The sequence below is a fragment of the Chrysemys picta genome, chromosome 12, assembly GCF_011386835.1.
Source record: "Chrysemys picta bellii isolate R12L10 chromosome 12, ASM1138683v2, whole genome shotgun sequence".
Lineage (NCBI taxonomy): Eukaryota > Metazoa > Chordata > Testudines > Emydidae > Chrysemys > Chrysemys picta.
Window position 1 is genome coordinate 27,721,415 of NC_088802.1, and position 18,377 is coordinate 27,739,791.

General features: G+C 45.2%; 1 protein-coding gene across 6 annotated transcripts; it reads right to left on the bottom strand.

Moving 5' to 3' along the window:
* Window positions 1–487: 487 nt before the first annotated feature.
* Window positions 488–17,472, bottom strand: LOC101950676 (zinc finger protein OZF-like). Of its 6 annotated transcripts, none has more exons than XM_042847427.2 (4): window positions 17,308–17,472; window positions 15,370–15,571; window positions 7,345–7,458; window positions 488–7,036 (listed from the first exon to the last, which is right to left on the bottom strand). In XM_042847427.2, the coding sequence occupies exons 2-4, from the start codon at window positions 15,527–15,529 to the stop codon at window positions 5,652–5,654; spliced, it is 1,659 nt and encodes a 552-aa protein (XP_042703361.1). In that variant the 5' UTR covers window positions 15,530–15,571; window positions 17,308–17,472; the 3' UTR covers window positions 488–5,651. The 6 variants fall into 6 exon arrangements, with proteins under 6 accessions (XP_042703361.1, XP_042703358.1, XP_042703360.1 ...); XM_042847424.2 differs by having other exon boundaries at window positions 488–7,039; XM_042847426.2 differs by having other exon boundaries at window positions 488–7,039; window positions 17,400–17,441.
* Between the last annotated feature and the right edge of the window lie 905 nt (window positions 17,473–18,377).

Here is an 18,377-nt window from a genome sequence, read left to right on the forward strand (position 1 = left end):
TCCAAACTGCCCATGTGGTTGGCTCCAAACTCCCTCATGCTGGGGTTCGGTGGATGCTTCATTTCATCCAAGGGCCAGGAAAATGGTTCATAAGCCAGGAAGGCAATGGATAAACTGGCTCTGAAAATGACAGGAGTGGGGGTAGAAAGGGGTTGGATGGCAGGTGATTTTCAAAGTAAAAGAACCAAATAAGTATAAAAATTCATAATTGGGAGAAACCATTAATGAGATGGAAGTATTAATGAATTGCTTCTCATATGACTATTTCAGGAAAACCAAACCAACACAGAATGATTGATTATGGTTATTAATGAGACTGCAGCGACCAAAATCAGTGATGAATTCTGGTCACTTGCCACCTCAGGCATGTTGGGCATTTGCTAAGAAGAATGAGACTGCAATCCAGGAGTAACCACATAAAAATGAACAAAGGATTCTGCTTCCTTTATACTAAAGTACAGCCCAAAACAAAACAACTGAACTCAAATTTAAAATAGGGAAACATTTATTTAAGTACTCAAAACTGATTGAAGAAACCAACAAAAAATTAAATCCACAAGGATTATCCAATTGAGACACACCAACTGAAAAAAGGTAAATCAAACAAATGATACAATGTATGAACTCTTAAAATAACCTCTTAACTAACTTGAAATTCTAAAATAGAATAACTTAGGATACTAACAAGCATCAACAGTCCCCCCCCCCCCCAATAAAATTCACTTGTAGCTAAGTATTATCAACAGAATTTAACAGCTAATCTTAAAGAAAACATTTCAGATAACTATGTATAACCTCAGTAAAGTAACTGGATTACAAACACTATAATTCAACTTGATATTAAAACGTTTAAACTCAAAACAAATTTGGATGAAACTAGATAGGTTGAATAGTAACAATAACACTGAAAGTAGTGTAAACAGCACAAAATCTACCAAAACCATTACTACATCTTTTATTTCTGTCTTTAAAAGGTAGCATTGTGAGGCTAAGCATGATTTAAGGCAAATTCGCAAGTCATATGATCACCACAGCTCGAAATTCAGCCGTGTTTAGACACACGTATCTAGTTGGAAATGGTTACAATGACACATATAATAAATGAGGTACAAGAATCACCCAATTTGATTATTATACAACAATGCAGATGAGAGAGGATTAGCTTTGGTTTGATGGCGTTAATAGGCAATTTTACAAGGGTGAAAGTTCAGAAAGCAGTTTGATTAACCAAGGTATTCAAATTAAAGTTAGTCAAGGAGACCGAGGGAGTTTTCTTAGAAAGTTGAAAGGTGCTATATTGCAGGGAGATCCTGGTATTTGAGTTAATTGGTGGGGGGAGGGGGGAGGGGGAAGAGAGAGAGAGATTATTAAAGGTAATTCCATACACCAATAGGTAAACATTGTAACATTCAAATATAGAAAGAGAACTATCACAAAGTACCATACCCTGCTACTGGTATATAAAATTGACAAATGTAAAATAAGAACTGGTTAAATTCTTACTCCAAGATTGGGAAAAGGTTTGTGTGGAGTGTAAGATATAAACATATTAGATCATTCTGTAGTTAGAAACACACAACACAACTGAAGTTAGTACAAAATTATACTAAAGTTTAGAACACACACAAATAAAGACTGACGAAGAGATTTTTGAAGTTAGACAATAACTTCTCTCACACACAGTGTAATGTTACAAGGGTGAGATCTCACTGGCATTTAATTCTCACTCACACATGCAAAAACCGCACAGCTGGAGGTGCTGAGGGAAAAATCCAGGAAAGAGTAGAACAGTGATTAACAAAGTTGCTAGTTCTTAGTAACACTTCAAGATAGGACCTGAAACAAGACAACAAAAGTATTAATTTCCACAAAGATACAGTAACACAATCAGCACAGCTGAGATTTAGTTATGTTCTCATCAAACCAAAAATTTGAAGGGTAGCTCTTTTAAGCAGTAAGCCAGATAATTTAGTAAGCAAAGTTAAGTGCATCCAGCACCACACTCCCATGGTGTGAACAATAAGTCTGGCAGCTACAGGTTACAGCATGCAGTTTAAAGCAGTCAAAACCTGCAATGTTGTCAGATTCAAACCCTATCTTACTCTAGTTATGTTCTTTAAGGCTCTGTTTCTTTGAAGCACTGAAAATCCCTATGGAATTGTAGCAGCAAGTTTTGATTTCCTAAATCTTTCTGCGCTTTGAAGCAGGTGCAATTTCTCACCCTTCCTTCTGCTGTTCAGCATACAGCCTTCTTTGTGGTGAGTGATGGGACTTAGGATCTTACAATCATTGGAGAAGGGGGATTGGATCCAGAGTCACCCACCTTATCGGTGGATGCCCTGACCCACAGGCTGTGGAATCATTCTCACACTCTCACTCTGGCCCAATGACTCCTTAAGTATTTATATACAGTGGAACTGCTTTGCTAGGAGAGACAATGAGACACTCACATCAGAGTATCCCATACTTTGGTAGTTCAGCCACTCTCCTGAGAAGTGCAAGATCCCTGTTCAAATCCCTTTGCCTCAGCAGGTGGGGGTGGGGGGACATGAACTAGGTGTCTCCCACATCCTGGGTGAATAAAATAGCCATGAAGCTAAAGGTTATGAAAGAGCTCCTCCATCTGCTTCCTTCCCAGCTGTGTTGTGTGGAGATAGGTGGCCTCTGAATGTGACTTCTGTATCAAACCCCATTAGCAGAGGAACATCTAAATTCCCCAGTTCCTGACTTAAAGGAAGAGGCAGGCATCTATCTCCATAAAAGGGATGGGGCTTAGAAGACTCCTCTCCCGGTGGCATCCTCCACTGGGCAGCTTAGGTGGCTACCCACCTAGTATGTTGGGTTCTGTGCCAACATTGCTTTTAAAAAGCAAAGTTGCACTGATGTTTTGGGTTTTCTTTTAAGACTTTTATTGTTGTTGGGTTTTTTTAAACAAAGTTGCAGCCTGCCGGTTTTTTGCTTAATTCCAAATGACCTGAAAATCAAAAAGGAATCCTACAAAAAGTGGAAACATGGTCAGATCAATAAGGAGTAGTACAAAAGAACAGCACAAGAATATAGGGACAAAAGCAGAAAGGCTAAGGCACAAAATGAGTTACACATGGCAAGGGACAGAAAAGTCCATAAGAAGAGGTTCTTTAAATACATAGGAGCAAGAGAAAGACAACAAAAAGTGTGGGCACTCTACTTAGCAGGAAGGAGAGCATCAATAGACACTTAATGCCTATTTTCCTTCAATCTTCACTTAAATGATTAATGATGACCAAATACTCAACACAATTAATATTGACAACCGGGGGAAAGAAAGCAAACCAAAATAGGGTAAGACTAGGTTAAAGAATATTTAGATAAATTAGATGTATTCCAGTCAGCAGGCCCTGATTAAATGAATCCCAGGGTAGGTAAAGAACTAGCTGAAGCAATCTCCAAGTCATTAGCAATTCTCTTTGAGAACCTCTGGAGGACAGTGAGGCACCAGAAGACTGGAGAAGGGCAAACATGGTACCTATCTTTAAAAAAGGGAACAAGAAGGACCTGGGGAATTATAGATCAGTCAGCTTATCTTCACTAGATGTAAATATGCTGGAGCAAAGTATTAATCATTTTGTAAGCACCTGGGGGATAATAGGTTATAAGGCATAGTCACAATAGATTTGTCAAGAACAAATCATGCCAAACCAATTCAATTTCCTTCTTTGATAGGATTACTGACTTAGTGGCTGGGAGGAAGCCGTAGATGTGTTATAACCTGATTTTAGTAAGGTTTTTGACAGAGTTCCACATGACATTTTCATAGGCAAACTAGGGAAATGTGATCTAAAGGAAATTATTATAAGGTGGGTGCACAACATGTTGAAAGACCATACTCAAAGAGTAGTTATCAATGGTTTACTGTCAAATTGGGAGATCATATCTAGTGGGTTCCCACCAGGGTCAGTCCTGGGTCTGGTACTATTCAATATTTTAATTAATGACCCGATAATGTAGTAGAGAGTATGCTTATAAAATATACAGATGACAGCAAGCTAGAAGGAGTTGCAAGCACTTTGGAGGACAGGTTTAAAATTCGAAATGACCTTGACAAATTGGAGAATTGGTCTGGATTCAACAAGATGAAATTCAATAAAGACAAGTGCATAGGACTTCACTTAGGAAGGAAAAAGCAAATGCAGAACAATAAAATGGGAAACAACTGTGTGGGTGGTAGTACTACTGAAAAGAACCAGGGCGGGGGGAGAGGGAGGGAGAAGAGGGGGAGTGTATAGTGGACCACAAACTGAATTTGAGTCGTCAATGTGACAACTGCAAAAAAGGCTAATATGATTCTGGGGTCTATTAACAGAAGTGTTGTATGTAAAACACAGGAAGTAATTGTCCTGCTCTATTCAGCACTGGTGAGGCCCCAACTGAAATACTGTGGACAAATTGGGGAGAGCTCAGAGGAGAGCAATAAAAATGATAAAAGGTTTAGAAAACCTGACCTATGAGTAAAGATTTAAAAAATGGGCATGTTTAGTCTTGAGAGCTGTTATAAAGGGGATGGTGAACAATTGTTCTCCATGTCCACTGAAGGTAGGACATGCAGTGATGGGCTTAATCTGCAGCAAGGGAGATTTAGGTGAGATATCAGGAAAAACTTTCTAAATATAAGGGTTGTTAAGCTCTTCAATTGGCTTCCAAGGGAGGTCAAGGAGTCCCCATCATTGGAAGCTTTTAAAAACAAGTTGGACAAACACCTGTCAGGGATGGTCTAGGTTTACTTGGTCCGCTGGCCATGGAGAAGGAGGCTGGACTTGATGACTTCTCAAGGTCCCTTCCAGCCCTGCATTTCTACGATTCTATGAGAAAGGGTTTTTTTTTCCTCCAGGTTTTTCTGTTGTGCTTTGAGTGTGCTCCTCCTGCTGCCCAGCATGATTGACGAACACCTGTTCTGCAACTCTCCCTCATTTCTGCCTGGCAGCCAAAGGACTCATTATTTCTTTTAAAAGTAAGCAGATGCCCTTGATGAGCCATTCCACTTTTTATTTTTTAAGATTATAAATTTCACTGATGGGTTTGTCGTGGCTATTTGAAGAGCAAGATTTTTTCCCTTATTTCAGAATTGGTAAGGGTTCTGAGTAGACTTCAGTACCGGTTAGGTTTCGGATGGGTTTAGTTTCCCTTCCTGCAGCTGTGCTATTACTATTCCTTCTTGCATATCATTAAAAATCCTTCTGATTATCTGATGGCCCAGAGAAGAGAGAGGGAGCTTTAAAGTATGGGAAGAACATTTTTTGTACTGAAGCATGTAGAAAGACAATTTCACTTTCTTTTGGAAGTCAAGGATGTTGTTCCCCTGAGCAAACAGCATCCGCCCCCCACTGGGAATCATAGCCCTAGGGGTATGAGTCAGATGTATATGGGTGGGGGTGGTGTGTGGACGTAAGGGGTACATGGCGAGGTATGTGTGGGAGTGTGTGTGTGGGGCGGGAGTGCAATAAACAAATCTCATGACAACATGGGAATTTTATCTCAGCCTCTTGGTCTACACAGCTTTGTTCCAGGCATGTGATTTCATTCTCTGCTTTACTAACTAACTATTGCAGGTCCTCATTACAGGGCCACTCCAGCCTGGCCTGACCCTTTGAGGTTCATGGTACTCAACAGAGGTCTTATACACATGACCCATTCCTAGGGGTTGTGTCCCGTGTGGATTCTCTGATATGTAATGAGGTTTGAGCTCTCACTGAAGCCTTTCCCACATTTCTCTCACTTATAGGGTCTCTCTCCGCCACGTGGGTTCTCTGATGCTTAATAAGGGTTGATTTCCGACTGAAGCTTTTCCCACAGTCGGAGCAGTTATAGGGTCTCTCTCCTGTGTGGATTCTCTGATGCTGAATAAGGTTGGAACTTTGACTGAAGCTTTTCCTGCACTCATTGCATTTGTAGGGTCTGTCATCAAGGTGGGTGCTCTGATGATTACAAAGGGCTGAGCTGCTACAGAAACTTTTCCCACAGTGAAGACACTTATAGGGTCTCTCTCCACTGTGGATTCTCTGATGTTTCCTAAGGGCTGAGCTCGCATTGAAGCTTTTCCCACATTCGGGGCATTTAAAGGGTTTCTCAGCCATGTGGATTCTCTTGTGAGTAACAAGAGTTGACTTCAGTCTGAAGCTTTCCCCGCAGTCAGGGCAGTTATAGAGTCTCTCTCCCATGTGAATTCTTTGATGTGTATAAAGGTTTGAGCTTTGACTAAAGCTTTTCCCACATTCACTGCATTTGTAGGGTTTCTCTCCTGTGTGGGTCCTCTGGTGACTAGTAAGATGTGCACTGTGACCGAAGCTTTTCCCACACTCAGCACAGGTATAGGGTTTCTCTTCTGTGTGGATTCTCTGATGTGATAGAAGGGTTGATCTACGACTGAAGCTTTTCCTGCACTCGAGACATTCAAAAGGTTTCTCTCCCGTGTGGATTCTCTGATGTGACAGAAGGTTTGAACTCTGATTGAAGCTTTTCCCGCAGTCGGGACACTTATAGGGTTTCTCTCCCGTGTGGATTCTCTGATGTTGAATAAGGTTGGAGCTCACACTGAAACTTTTCCCACACACGGGGCAGTCATAGGGTCTTTCTCCTGTGTGAGTTCTCTGATGTAATAGAAACTTTGAGCTCACACTGAAGCTTTTCCCGCACTCATTACATTTGTAGGGTTTCTCTCCCATGTGGATTCGCTGATGGTGAATAAGGGTTAAGCTCTGACTGAAGCTTTTCCCACAGTCACCACATGAGTAGGGACTCTCTCCAGTGGGGATTCTCTGTTGAACAGTTTCTTTGATTTTCTTGATGCCTCTGCTCTTGTGAGTGGATTTACCCAATCTCTCCTCTGAGTGGTTTCCCTGCTTCCTTTTTGGTCTGCGCTGAATTTCACAGGCTTCTCCCTGCTCAGGACTCTGGGAAACATGCCCTTCAGCTCTTCCTGATACTATTCCCTGTGGCTCCACTCGCTCAGGACCTTCCTGCTGAGGATTTTCCTCCTCATTCTCACTCACCATCCCATCACCTGCTGGAACAGAGAGCAAATCCAGACAGGAGTCAGTCCCTGTGCCATGGACAGGGAACCTCAGAAAGGGAAATAGGAAAGGGGAGAACAAACCCAAATAACAGCTGGGGAGATTGAACTATCGGGAGCTGAATCCTGCTCCCCCCATACCCTTTCCCATAGGAGGGGACCCATTCTTCCTCCACATGCTATGAGCACAGATGAAGGCAGGGGCTGAAGGGTCAGACAAGTTTGATGAAAATGCATACGTGACATCTACCAGGATGACAGAATAACTGATTTCTGAGTAAGTTTAATTGATTTTTCACCTGTGTGGGGGTCTCTCAGAATCTCCCTTTCCTCATAGTCCCAGAGATCAGAAATGCACAGCCTCTCCCCTTGTTCCAGCTGGGAGATCACATCAGGTTTGGAAACTGGGAATCCTGCTTGGCAGAGGGGGTGAGGAAACAAGTGTTGATCTTGGTCATTAAGCTCAGGCCTGTTATTACTTCCAAACCAAGGATCTGAGCAGCTCACCCACAGAGGCTTCTTCCTCTCCCTACTCCCAACCCTACGGGGACTGGGTTATAAATCGTACAAGATCCCATGATGCACTGCTCTGGAGCAAGGGTTCACCCACTCTGCCTAGGGAATGGCCCTGACTTATTCCCCTGAGGAGCTGAGCGGAGTTGCTACACTCTGAAGGTACCTGGGGTATGACTTAGCCTCCATCATTTACAGTCACATCTCCCCCACCCCACCCACCTCTATAACTCTTCTCAACACAAGGTAGAACAGGAGGATATTACTCAGACCATCAACTCTTTGGTATGGAGACTTCTCTCCTAGTCTGCATCCATGCAGCACCTAGCTCCACAGGGCTGTGTCACCTGATTAGGGACCCTAGATTCTCTCCCAATGACAAGCTGTTCAGAAATAAACAGAGGAAACACCATCCAGGGCCTGGAAAAAGATTACTAGACACCTGCCCCCTGTCCAACGCAGGAAGCAAAGAGCTCTCCATGAGTCATGATGGACCAGCAAAAGGGCCCCCCTGCGCTTGCTGATCAACTGTCATTCATCCCTTCCCCATTATCCATAAGACCTGATCTGCTCCTGCTGGGGTCCGGCTGGCTCACACCTCAGGCCCGATATTGGCTTTTCCTACCCCCTTAGCCTGCTCCATACACCTCAGAGCCAGAGAGGACAGCTCTGGCTGTGATTAGATGTTCTTCTCCCACCTTGGCTCAAATCATAGAAATGTGTTGCTGAAAAGAACATCAAGAGCTCATCTGTCCCAGCCCCCTGCATTGAGACAGAACCAGGTACCCCAAGACCAACCCTGACAGATGTTTGTCTATCCTGTTCTTAAAAGCAACCAGTGACTGGCTCTTTGTCTACACTGGCGATTGAATGATAAAACTTTTGTCTTTCAGAGGTGTTAAACACCCCCACCATCAGAAAGACAAAAGTTTTGCCATGACAAGTGCCAGTGTGAACAGCATGTTGTCGGCAGGAGTGCTCTCCTAAAAAGCTGTGTAGTGTAGACAAAACCTGGGATTTCACAACTTCCCTTGGTAACCTGTTCCATTACCTAACTGTCCTTACAGATAGAAAGTTTTTCCTAATATCAAACCTAAATCTCCCTTGCTGCAGGTTAAGCCCATCACTTCATGTCCTACGTTCTGTGGACATGGAGAACAATCGATCACCTTCCTCTTCATAACACCCCTTCCCACATTTGAAGACTGATATCAGGTCTCCCACTCAGTCTTCTTTTCTCAAGACTAAACATGTCCACTTCTTTTTGCCTTTTCTCATAGGTCATAATTTTTCAAAACCTTTCATAATTTTTTTTTGCTCTCCTCTATACTCTCTCCAATTTGTCCACATCTTTGCAAAAGTGAGGCACCCAGAAGTGTCCACAGTACTCCAAATGAGTCCTCATCAGTGCCAAATAGAGAGGGACAATTACCTACGTGTCCACAGGACAGAAGCGACTTTGTCTGTACAAAGTGCAAGCTGGTCTCCATATTGGAAGAGAAGGTTCGAGGGCTGGAGAAACGAGTGTCGACTCTGCGTTGCATAAGGGAAAATGAAGATTTCCTGGACAGACGTCAGGAGATGCTTCTACGGCCACAATGTTCTGAAGATTCAGAGCAGGCGCAGCAGGGACAGAAGGATTGTGAGGAGGTTTGGCAGCATGTGACCTCCAGAAGGAGAAAGAGGAGCGTCCATGCACCAGCAATGGAGATACAGGTAAGCAATCGTTTCCATGTTCTCTCTACAGGTACTAATGCGGAGAGTGGACTAGATGACCCATCTGAGGGAAGGGAACAGAAGGAGACTCCACCGATTGGAAGGCAAAAGATGCACTGTCCTAGGGATGGGGGTTCCACGACCACCACTTCCAAGAGGAGGAGGAGGGTGGTGGTGGTCGGGGACTCCCTCCTCAGGGGGACTGAGTCATCTATCTGCCGCCCCGACCGGGAAAACCGAGAGGTCTGCTGCTTGCCAGGAGCTAGGATACACGATGTGACGGAGAGACTGCCGAGACTCATCAAGCCCTCGGATCGCTACCCCTTCCTGCTTCTCCACGTGGGCACCAATGATACTGCCAAGAATGACCTTGAGCAGATCACTGCAGACTACGTGGCTCTGGGAAGAAGGATAAAGGAGTTTGAGGCGCAAGTGGTGTTCTCGTCCATCCTCCCTGTGCAAGGAAAAGGCCGGGGTAGAGACCGTCGAATCGTGGAAGTCAACGAATGGCTACGCAGGTGGTGTCGGAGAAAAGGCTTTGGATTCTTTGACCATGGGATGGTGTTCCAAGAAGAAGGTGTGCTAGGCAGAGACGGGCTCCACCTAACGAAGAGAGGGAAGAGCATCTTCGCCAGCAGGCTGGCTAACCTAGTGAGGAGGGCTTTAAACTAGGTTCACCGGGGGAAGGAGACCAAAGCCCTGAGGTAAGTGGGGAAATGGGATCCTGGGAGGAAGCACAAGCAGGAGAGCGCAAGAGGGGAGGACTCCTGTCTCATACTGAGAAAGAGGGACGATCGATGAGTTATCTTAAGTGCCTATACACAAATGCAAGAAGCCTGGGAAACAAGCAGGGAGAACTGGAAGTCCTGGCACAGTCAGGGAACTATGATGTGATTGGAATAATAGAGACTTGGTGGGATAACTCACATGACTGGAGTACTGTCATGGATGGATATAAACTGTTCAGGAAGGACAGGCAGGGCAGAAAAGGTGGGGGAGTTGCATTGTATGTAAGAGAGGAGTATGACTGCTCAGAGCTCCGGTATGAAACTGCAGAAAAACCTGAGAGTCTCTGGATAAAGTTGAGAAGTGTGAGCAACAAGGGTGATGTCGTGGTTGGAGTCTGCTATAGACCACCAGACCAGGGGGATGAGGTGGACGAGGCTTTCTTCTGGCAACTAGCAGAAGTTGCTAGATCGCAGGCCCTGGTTCTCATGGGAGGCTTTAATCACCCTGATATCTGCTGGGAGAGCAATACAGCGGTGCACAGACAATCCAGGAAATTTTTGGATAGTGTAGGGGACAATTTCCTGGTGCAAGTGCTGGAGGAACCAACTAGGGGCAAAGCTTTTCTTGACCTGCTACTCACAAACAGGAAAGAACTAGTAGGGGAAGCAAAAGTGGATGGGAACCTGGGAGGCAGTGACCATGAGATGGTCGAGTTCAGGATCCTGACACAAGGAAGAAAGGAGAGCAGCAGAATACGGACCCTGGACTTCAGAAAAGCAGACTTTGACTCCCTCAGGGAACAGATGGGCAGGATCCCCTGGGAGAATAACATGAAGGGCAAAGGGGTCCAGGAGAGCTGGCTGTATTTTAAAGAATCCTTATTGAGGTTGCAGGAACAAACCATCCCGATGTGTAGAAAGAATAGTAAATATGGCAGGCGACCAGCTTGGCTAAACAGTGAAATCCTTGCTGATCTTAAGCAAAAAAGAAGTTTACAAGAAGTGGAAGATTGGACAAATGACCAGGGAGGAGTATAAAAATATTGATCAGGCGTGCAGGAGTGAAATCAGGAAGGCCAAATCACACTTGGAGTTGCAGTTAGCAAGAGATGTTAAGAGTAACAAGAAGGGTTTCTTCAGGTATGTTAGCAACAAGAAGAAAATCAAGGTAAGTGTGGGCCCCTTAGTGAATGAGGGAGGCAACCATCCACAACTGAGGATGTGGAAAAACCTAATGTACTCAATGATTTTTTTGCCTCTGTCTTCACGCACAAGGTCAGCTCCCAGATTGCTGCACTGGGCAGTACAGCATGGGGAGAAGGTGAACAACCCTCTGTGGAGAAAGAAGTGGTTCGGGACTATTTAGAAAAACTGGACGTGCACAAGTCCATGGGGCCGGATGCGCTGCATCCGAGGGTGCTAAAGGAGTTGGCGGGTGAGATTGCAGAGCCATTAGCCATTATTTTTGAAAACTCATGGCGATCGGGGGAGGTCCCAGATGACTGGAAAAAGGCTAATGTAGTGCCCATCTTTAAAAAAGGGAAGAAGGAGGATCCGGGCAACTACAGGCCAGTCAGCCTCACCTCAGTCCCTGGAAAAATCATGGAGCAGGTCCTCAAGGAATCAATTATGAAACATTTAGAGGAGAGGAAAGTGATCAGGAACAGTCAGCATGGATTCACCAAGGGGAAGTCGTGCCTGACTAACCTAATTGCCTTCTATGATGAGATAACTGGCTCTGTGGATGAGGGGAAAGCAGTGGATGTGTTATTCCTTAACTTTAGCAAAGCTTTTGATACGGTCTCCCACAGTATTCTTGCCGCCAAGTTAAAGAAGTATGGGCTGGATGAATGGACTGTAAGGTGGATAGAAAGCTGGCTAGATCGTCGGGCTCAACGAGTAGTGATCAATGGCTCCATGTCTAGTTGGCAGCCGGTTTCAAGCGGAGTGCCCCAAGGGTCGGTCCTGGGGCCGGTTTTGTTTAATATCTTTATTAATGATCTGGAGGATGGTGTGGACTGCACTCTCAGCAAGTTTGCAGATGAAACTAAACTAGGAGGCGTGGTAGATACACTAGAGGGTAGGGATCGGATACAGAGGGACTTAGACAAATTAGAGGATTGGGCCGAAAAAAACCTGATGAGGTTCAATAAGGAGAAGTGCAGAGTCCTGCACTTAGGACGGAAGAATCCCATGCACTGCTACAGACTAGGGACCGAATGGCTAGGTAGCAGTTCTGCAGAAAAGGACCTAGGGGTCACAGTAGACGAGAAGCTGGATATGAGTCAACAGTGTGCTCTTGTTGCCAAGAAGGCTAACGGCATTTTGGGCTGTATAAGTAGGGGCATTGCCAGCAGATCGAGGAACGTGATCGTTCCCCTTTATTCGACATTGGTGAGGCCTCATCTGGAATACTGTGTCCAGTTTTGGGCCCCACACTACAAGAAGGATGTGGAAAAATTGGAAAGAGTCCAGCGGAGGGCAACAAAAATGATTAGGGGTCTGGAGCACATGACTTATGAGGAGAGGCTGAGGGAACTGGGATTGTTTAGTCTCCAGAAGAGAAGAATGAGGGGGGATTTGATAGCAACCTTCAACTACCTGAAGGGGGGTTCCAAAGAGGATGGAGCTCGGCTGTTCTCAGTGGTGGCAGATGATAGAACAAGGAGCAATGGTCTCAAGTTGCAATGGAGGAGGTCCAGGTTGGATATCAGGAAAAACTATTTCACTAGGAGGGTGGTGAAACACTGGAATGCGTTACCTAGGGAGGTGGTGGAATCTCCTTCCTTGGAGGTTTTTAAGGCCCGGCTTGACAAAGCCCTGGCTGGGATGATTTAGCTGGGAATTGGTCCTGCTTTGAGCAGGGGGTTGGACTAGATGACCTCTTGAGGTCCCTTCCAACTCTGATATTCTATTCTATGATTCTATTCTATTCATACATATGACTCTCCTTTTAATACAGCCTAGCATGATATTAGCCTTTTTTGCAGTTACATCACATTGTTGGCTCACATTCAATTTGTGATCCACTGTAACTCCCAAATGCTTTTCTACAGTACTACTTCCTAGCCAGCTATTGCACATTGTGTATTTGTGCATTTGATTTATCCTTCCTCAGTGTAACACTTTGGACTTGACTTATTCTTGACAAATCCATGTTGGCTATTACTTATCCACTAGGTGCTTACAAATTGATTGTTTAATAATTTGGTTCAATGTCTATACAGGTACAAAGTTAGGCTCATTGGCCTATAATTTGCAAGTCGTCTTTGTTCCCCCTTTTATTGATAAGTACTATGACTGCCCTTCTCCAGTCTCTGGGACCTCACCTGTCCATGAATTCTCAAAGATAACTCTTAATAGTTTTGAGATTGCTTCAGCTATTTCCTTAAGTACCCCAGGGTGAATTTTGTCAGTCCCCGATGACTTAAAGAATATTTAAATAAATTAGATGTATTCAATCTGTTCTCTCTCAACTCTGGCTTGTGTTCCTTCCCCCATTATTTTTTATATTAGTTCTATTAAGCATCTGGTCAACATTAACTTTTTTACTAAACACTAAAGGAAAATAGGAATGAAAAACTCAGCCTTTTTGATGTTATCATTTTTAGCCCTCCTTCCCCTCTAAGTAGTGGGCCTACACTGTCTTTTGTTTTTCTCTTGTTTTGCTCCTCATGTATTTACAGGATCACTTCTCATTGCCTTTTATGTCTCTTGCTATTTGTAATGTGCCTCAGACTTCTTGATTTTCTCATTACATGCCTCTTCCGTTATTTCATACTCATCCTTAGCAAGTTGTCCATGTTTCCACTTTTTGCAGGATTCCTTTTCAATGTTCATGTCATTAAAGATCTCCTGATGCAGCGATATTGGCCCCTTGCTATTCTTCCTATCTTTCTGTGTTATTGGGATATGCTTTTGGCTTGTAAATATTGTTTCTTTGAGAAACTGCCAGCTCTCCTGAACTCCTTTTTCCCTTAGATTTCTTCCTATGGGACCATACATTTCTTCCTATGGGACCATACATACCAAGTTCTCAGAGTTTGTGAAAGTCTGCTTTTTGGCAGAACATTGTCCTTATTCTGCTAGTTTCACCCCTTCTTTTCTTTAGATGCAGGACAACTCCATCCAAAGAAATCCCACCAAGCGAATCCCTATAGACCCCCAGGTTCCTAGTCGAGCAGCTCTCTTGTAGTTAGTGCTTGAGTCACATTGGTGCTTGGTGAATAGAGAAGTTTGCTGAATTGGGACTTGACCAAATTTCTGACTAATCTACAGATCTGCAAACATAGATTACCAGATGTAAAGGCCAGAAGGGAATATTATGATTATCTAGTCTGACCTCCTGTAGGTTAGACAGGTCAGACAACCTTACCCAGAGATTCCTTCATCAAGCCCATATCTTGTGATTGAGCTAGACTATATTTATTAGAAAGAGACATCCAAGCTTGATTCAAAGACTCTTAGTGATGGAGAATCCACCACATCCCTGAGTAAGTTATTCCAATGGTTAATTCACCTCACTGTTAAACATCTGCACTTTACGACTGGTCTGAATTTATCCAGCTTCAGCTTCCAACCACTGGATCTCCTTCTGATTTTGTCTGCTAGATTAAGGAGCTCTCTGCTGTCAGAAATCTCCCTCTGTAGATACCTAATGTTTCTGTTTAAAATACCGCTTAATCTTCTCCTGGATAAACTCAATATACTGAGCTCTTTAAGTCTCTCACTCTAAGACACATTTTCCAAACTTGAAATCATTCTTGTGGCACTTTTATGAACACCGTGCCAACTTGTGAATATTCTTCTAACCTCCCTGGACCATCCCTCTGACATTCACATGGGACAGCAATAGACTCACAGAATACTCCCAGACCACCAATTACTTCATATACCCTCCTTCAGCCCTGAACACAGCCCCTCTCAGTGCGAGGAACCATCATGGGCAAGAAGAGACACCAGGACCAACATCCTCCTTTCAAGAACTCAGCACCTTGGCAGAAGAGATAGCTCTAGAGACACTAATGGCAACCAGCCTCATGACTCTGGTCCATGGCCTTCCTGACAGGTAGAAGAGTCTAGAACATCTGGCACCTCCCGCTAACATATCTGGCTCAGGCAGAATGCAGTCAAGATGGAGATAAAGTGCACTTACAAATCTTGGTTCTGGGAAGAATAGCACCATCAACATGTCCCTCAATCTTCTATCCTATGGGAAGGGACAGTCTCACAGACACACGATCTAGGGACTAACAGGGCTGATCGTTACAGAAATATGGGGGATCAATTAAGAATCCTGAAGAGAAGGTGACCCAGATGCTTCTGAGACCCCCAGTTTCTAATACCCAAGGGGACAGGAATCCTTACCCAGTGAGGTCACGGTCTCATAATTTTCCTGCATAACATTCCTGTACAGGGCTCTCTGACCCAGGTCCAGTAGGGCCCATTCTTCCTCAGTGAAATACACAGCCACCTCCTCGAAGGTCACCGGCTCCGCTGCAGCCATTTCCCTTCCTTGTCTCTCCATGGATGGGATGAACTGGAGCAAATGTGGATTTTATTCTGCAACCTGTCAGAGTGAGAAGGGAGATAGGGAAGGTTTCAGAAGGGGTTTAATACATTACACACCCCGATTTCCCCCAGACTCCTTCCCTGCCAACAGACACTGTAGACTGTCATCCCTGAGAATACTTGAGCCAAGACACTAAAAAAACAAAACAAAAAAAAAACAGCCCAAAGTTAAGTCCCAAATCCACAGTCAAGTCTCTCAATAAGTGGCCTGCGTTTCAAGAATGCTGAGCCTGCCACATTGGGTCTCAGTTCTGAGTGTCCAGCCTTGCTGATAATCAGGCCAGTGACTGAGCTGTCTGAACACAGGTTTCTACATTAGTCTCCTGTTTTTTAAGGATCCTGGCTTTCATCATTTTATTTACAGCCCAGCCCATCCCCTCCCACAAGGACTAAACCCACAGAGACTTTTAAACACTATTAGTGACAGAGAGTAAGTGAAGTCAATGGGACCACTGAGATGCTTAATATTTAATATGTGTGAGTGGTTTTAGGATGAGTTCCCAAGATTCCTACAGCTTAAGGCCAGAAAGGACTAGGAGATCATCTAGTCTGACCCTTTGTATGTCACAGTCCCTTGCATTTTACCCTGTTACCCAGTTCTGAGCCCAATGACCTGCATTTGTCTAAAGTATATTTGTCGGAAAAGCATCCAATGTTTATTTAAAGACATCAAGAGATGGAGAATCCACCACTTCCTTTGGTCATTTGTTCCAGTGGTTAATCACTTTCACCCTGTGGGGTGGGCGGGTCCAGCCTAAACCAGGAAGTCTAGGTAGCCATGAAACAGCCCTGCTGCCAGAGCCCCATGTGGGCTATCACAGGCCAGCTGAGGGTTTTGCTTTTGCTGTGTAGACATACCCTCTGTGGCTCAAAAGCTGTTCTCTTTCATGAACAGAAGTTGGTCCAATAAGATATTACTTCACCCACCTTGTCTCTTGAATAGGAATTCTCAGTCAAATGTAAAATTTTTACCCAAATTCTTAAGGGACTAGAATTAGTTTAAAAAATAAAATGGTAACATTGTAATTTGCTCTTTTCCCAGGCCCCTTCTCAAAAACAAGCTAAGTGTTTTCCCATATCAAACTTTCCAAATAAATTCATCCAGGACAGAGACTCTCTGCCCTAAAATGAGCATAGGAATTGTCAGACTGTGTCAGACCTGAGGCCTGTCTAGTAACTCTGAGTGTGTTATAAGGAACTGAAAAGCTTCCTTTAGACTGAAACGGTGCAGCCAACACTGTCAGTGTCACTGTATGCTCCAGCTATACTGAAAGAGCAGAACAAAAGCAGCCACTTTGGGGATCCCGCCTGACACTGTCCCCAGGGCAGCGCATCCCCCCAGCAGTGCGGGGACCAGGCAGAGGCAGGAACTGGCTTTTCCTCTCCCAGCTCCTCCCCCGGAAAGTCAGTCTGCCCCGGGGTGCTGCAGGGAATGGGGCTGGGCAGGGCTGGGAGCCGGGAACCTCCCTCCCCACTGATTGCTCCTGCTGCCCCTTCCAGTCTCTATCCCTGTCTCCCTCCCGCCCCCTCCCCTCGGGCTGGGAGACTCGGTCCCTGGCCGGGCCCGGGGCGTTCGCTCTCCCGGAGCTGGCTCGGCTCCTGCAGGCGCTCAGGGGAGCAGAGCCTGGGGGGGGGGGGGGGGGTCGGGGAGGGCAGCAGCTCTGGGAGGAGCCGTTGGTGTGGAGTCACTTTCCTGCCCGGCCCCAGCCCTTTCCCCCGGGTCTCTCCCCTCACCTGCAGGCTCCGGCTCTGGGGCTGGTTCCAGCCACCGGAGAAAGTCCCCCGGGCACAGAGGGGGGTTAGTGCAGATCTGTCCCCGTACAGACCCCGCTGGAGCTGGAGGCAGCAGTCAATGTTTGACCCAGGAAGTCCAACCTCCACCTGTGCAGCAGCAAGAGCCAGAGCAACTTCCCCTCCCAGCACTAAGCAGAGCAGCAATCTGGCGTTACAGTGTTAACCCCTCAGCTGCTGGACGCCAGCCAGAATCCTTCTCTCCTTCCTGAACCGAGAGAAACCCACAGCGTGTAGACAAGTATCAGAGGGGTAACCGTGTTAGTCTGTATCTACAAAAACAACAAGGAGTCTGGTGGCCCCTTAAAGACTAACAGATTTATTTGGGCGTAAGCTTTCATGGGTAAAAACCTCACTTCTTCAGATGCATAGAGTGAAAGTTACAGATGCAGACGTTATATACTGACACATGGACAGCAGGTTGCTCAGTGACATCTGCTGAAGCCACTGCCCTCACTCTGCCCTTCCTATCCTCCCAATCTGCTTCCTGCGGCAAGGAAATGGTGCTAAAAGTGGGAGAAAATGAGAGGGGAAGAATGGGAGAAATCGTGGAGGGGTAAAAAATGTGTCCAAAGGAGGAGAGAACTGGTGGAGGCAAGAGAAGGAGATGGTCAGATTAGGAAAAGTCAGGGCAAGGAGCAAGTACTGTCCTGATTGCCTGGATTGCACTCCCTTTCCTGTAATCCACAGGTTAATGCAGTTTCACTGATTTTCATTATTTATTTTAAATGTTCATGTGACTCTTTAAAAAGCAACAGAGGCCCCGTCTGATGAAGTGGGCATTCACCCACGAAAGCTTATGCTCCAATACTTCTGTTAGTCTTAAAGGTGCCACAGGACCCTCTGTTGCTTTTTACAGATTCAGACTAACATGGCTACCCCTCTGATACTCTTCAGATATAGCCGCTCCTCACCCCATCTCTGCCCCTGGGGATCTGTGAGTCCCAGAGCTGCTGCCCTCACTGACACCCCCAGGCTCTGCTCCCCTGAGCGCCTGTAGGAACCGAACAAGC

Excerpts from the sequence above, each read along its gene's own strand:
- LOC101950676 (XM_042847424.2), bottom strand. The coding sequence starts at position 15,529 with ATGGAGAGACAAGGAAGGGAAATGGCTGCAGCGGAGCCGGTGACCTTC. Across the intron at positions 7,459-15,369 it reads TGAGACCGTGACCTCACTGG|GATTCCCAGTTTCCAAACCT; the intron begins GTAAGGATTCCT and ends TCTGCCAAGCAG. Across the intron at positions 7,040-7,344 it reads TCTGAGAGACCCCCACACAG|CAGGTGATGGGATGGTGAGT; the intron begins GTGAAAAATCAA and ends TCTCTGTTCCAG.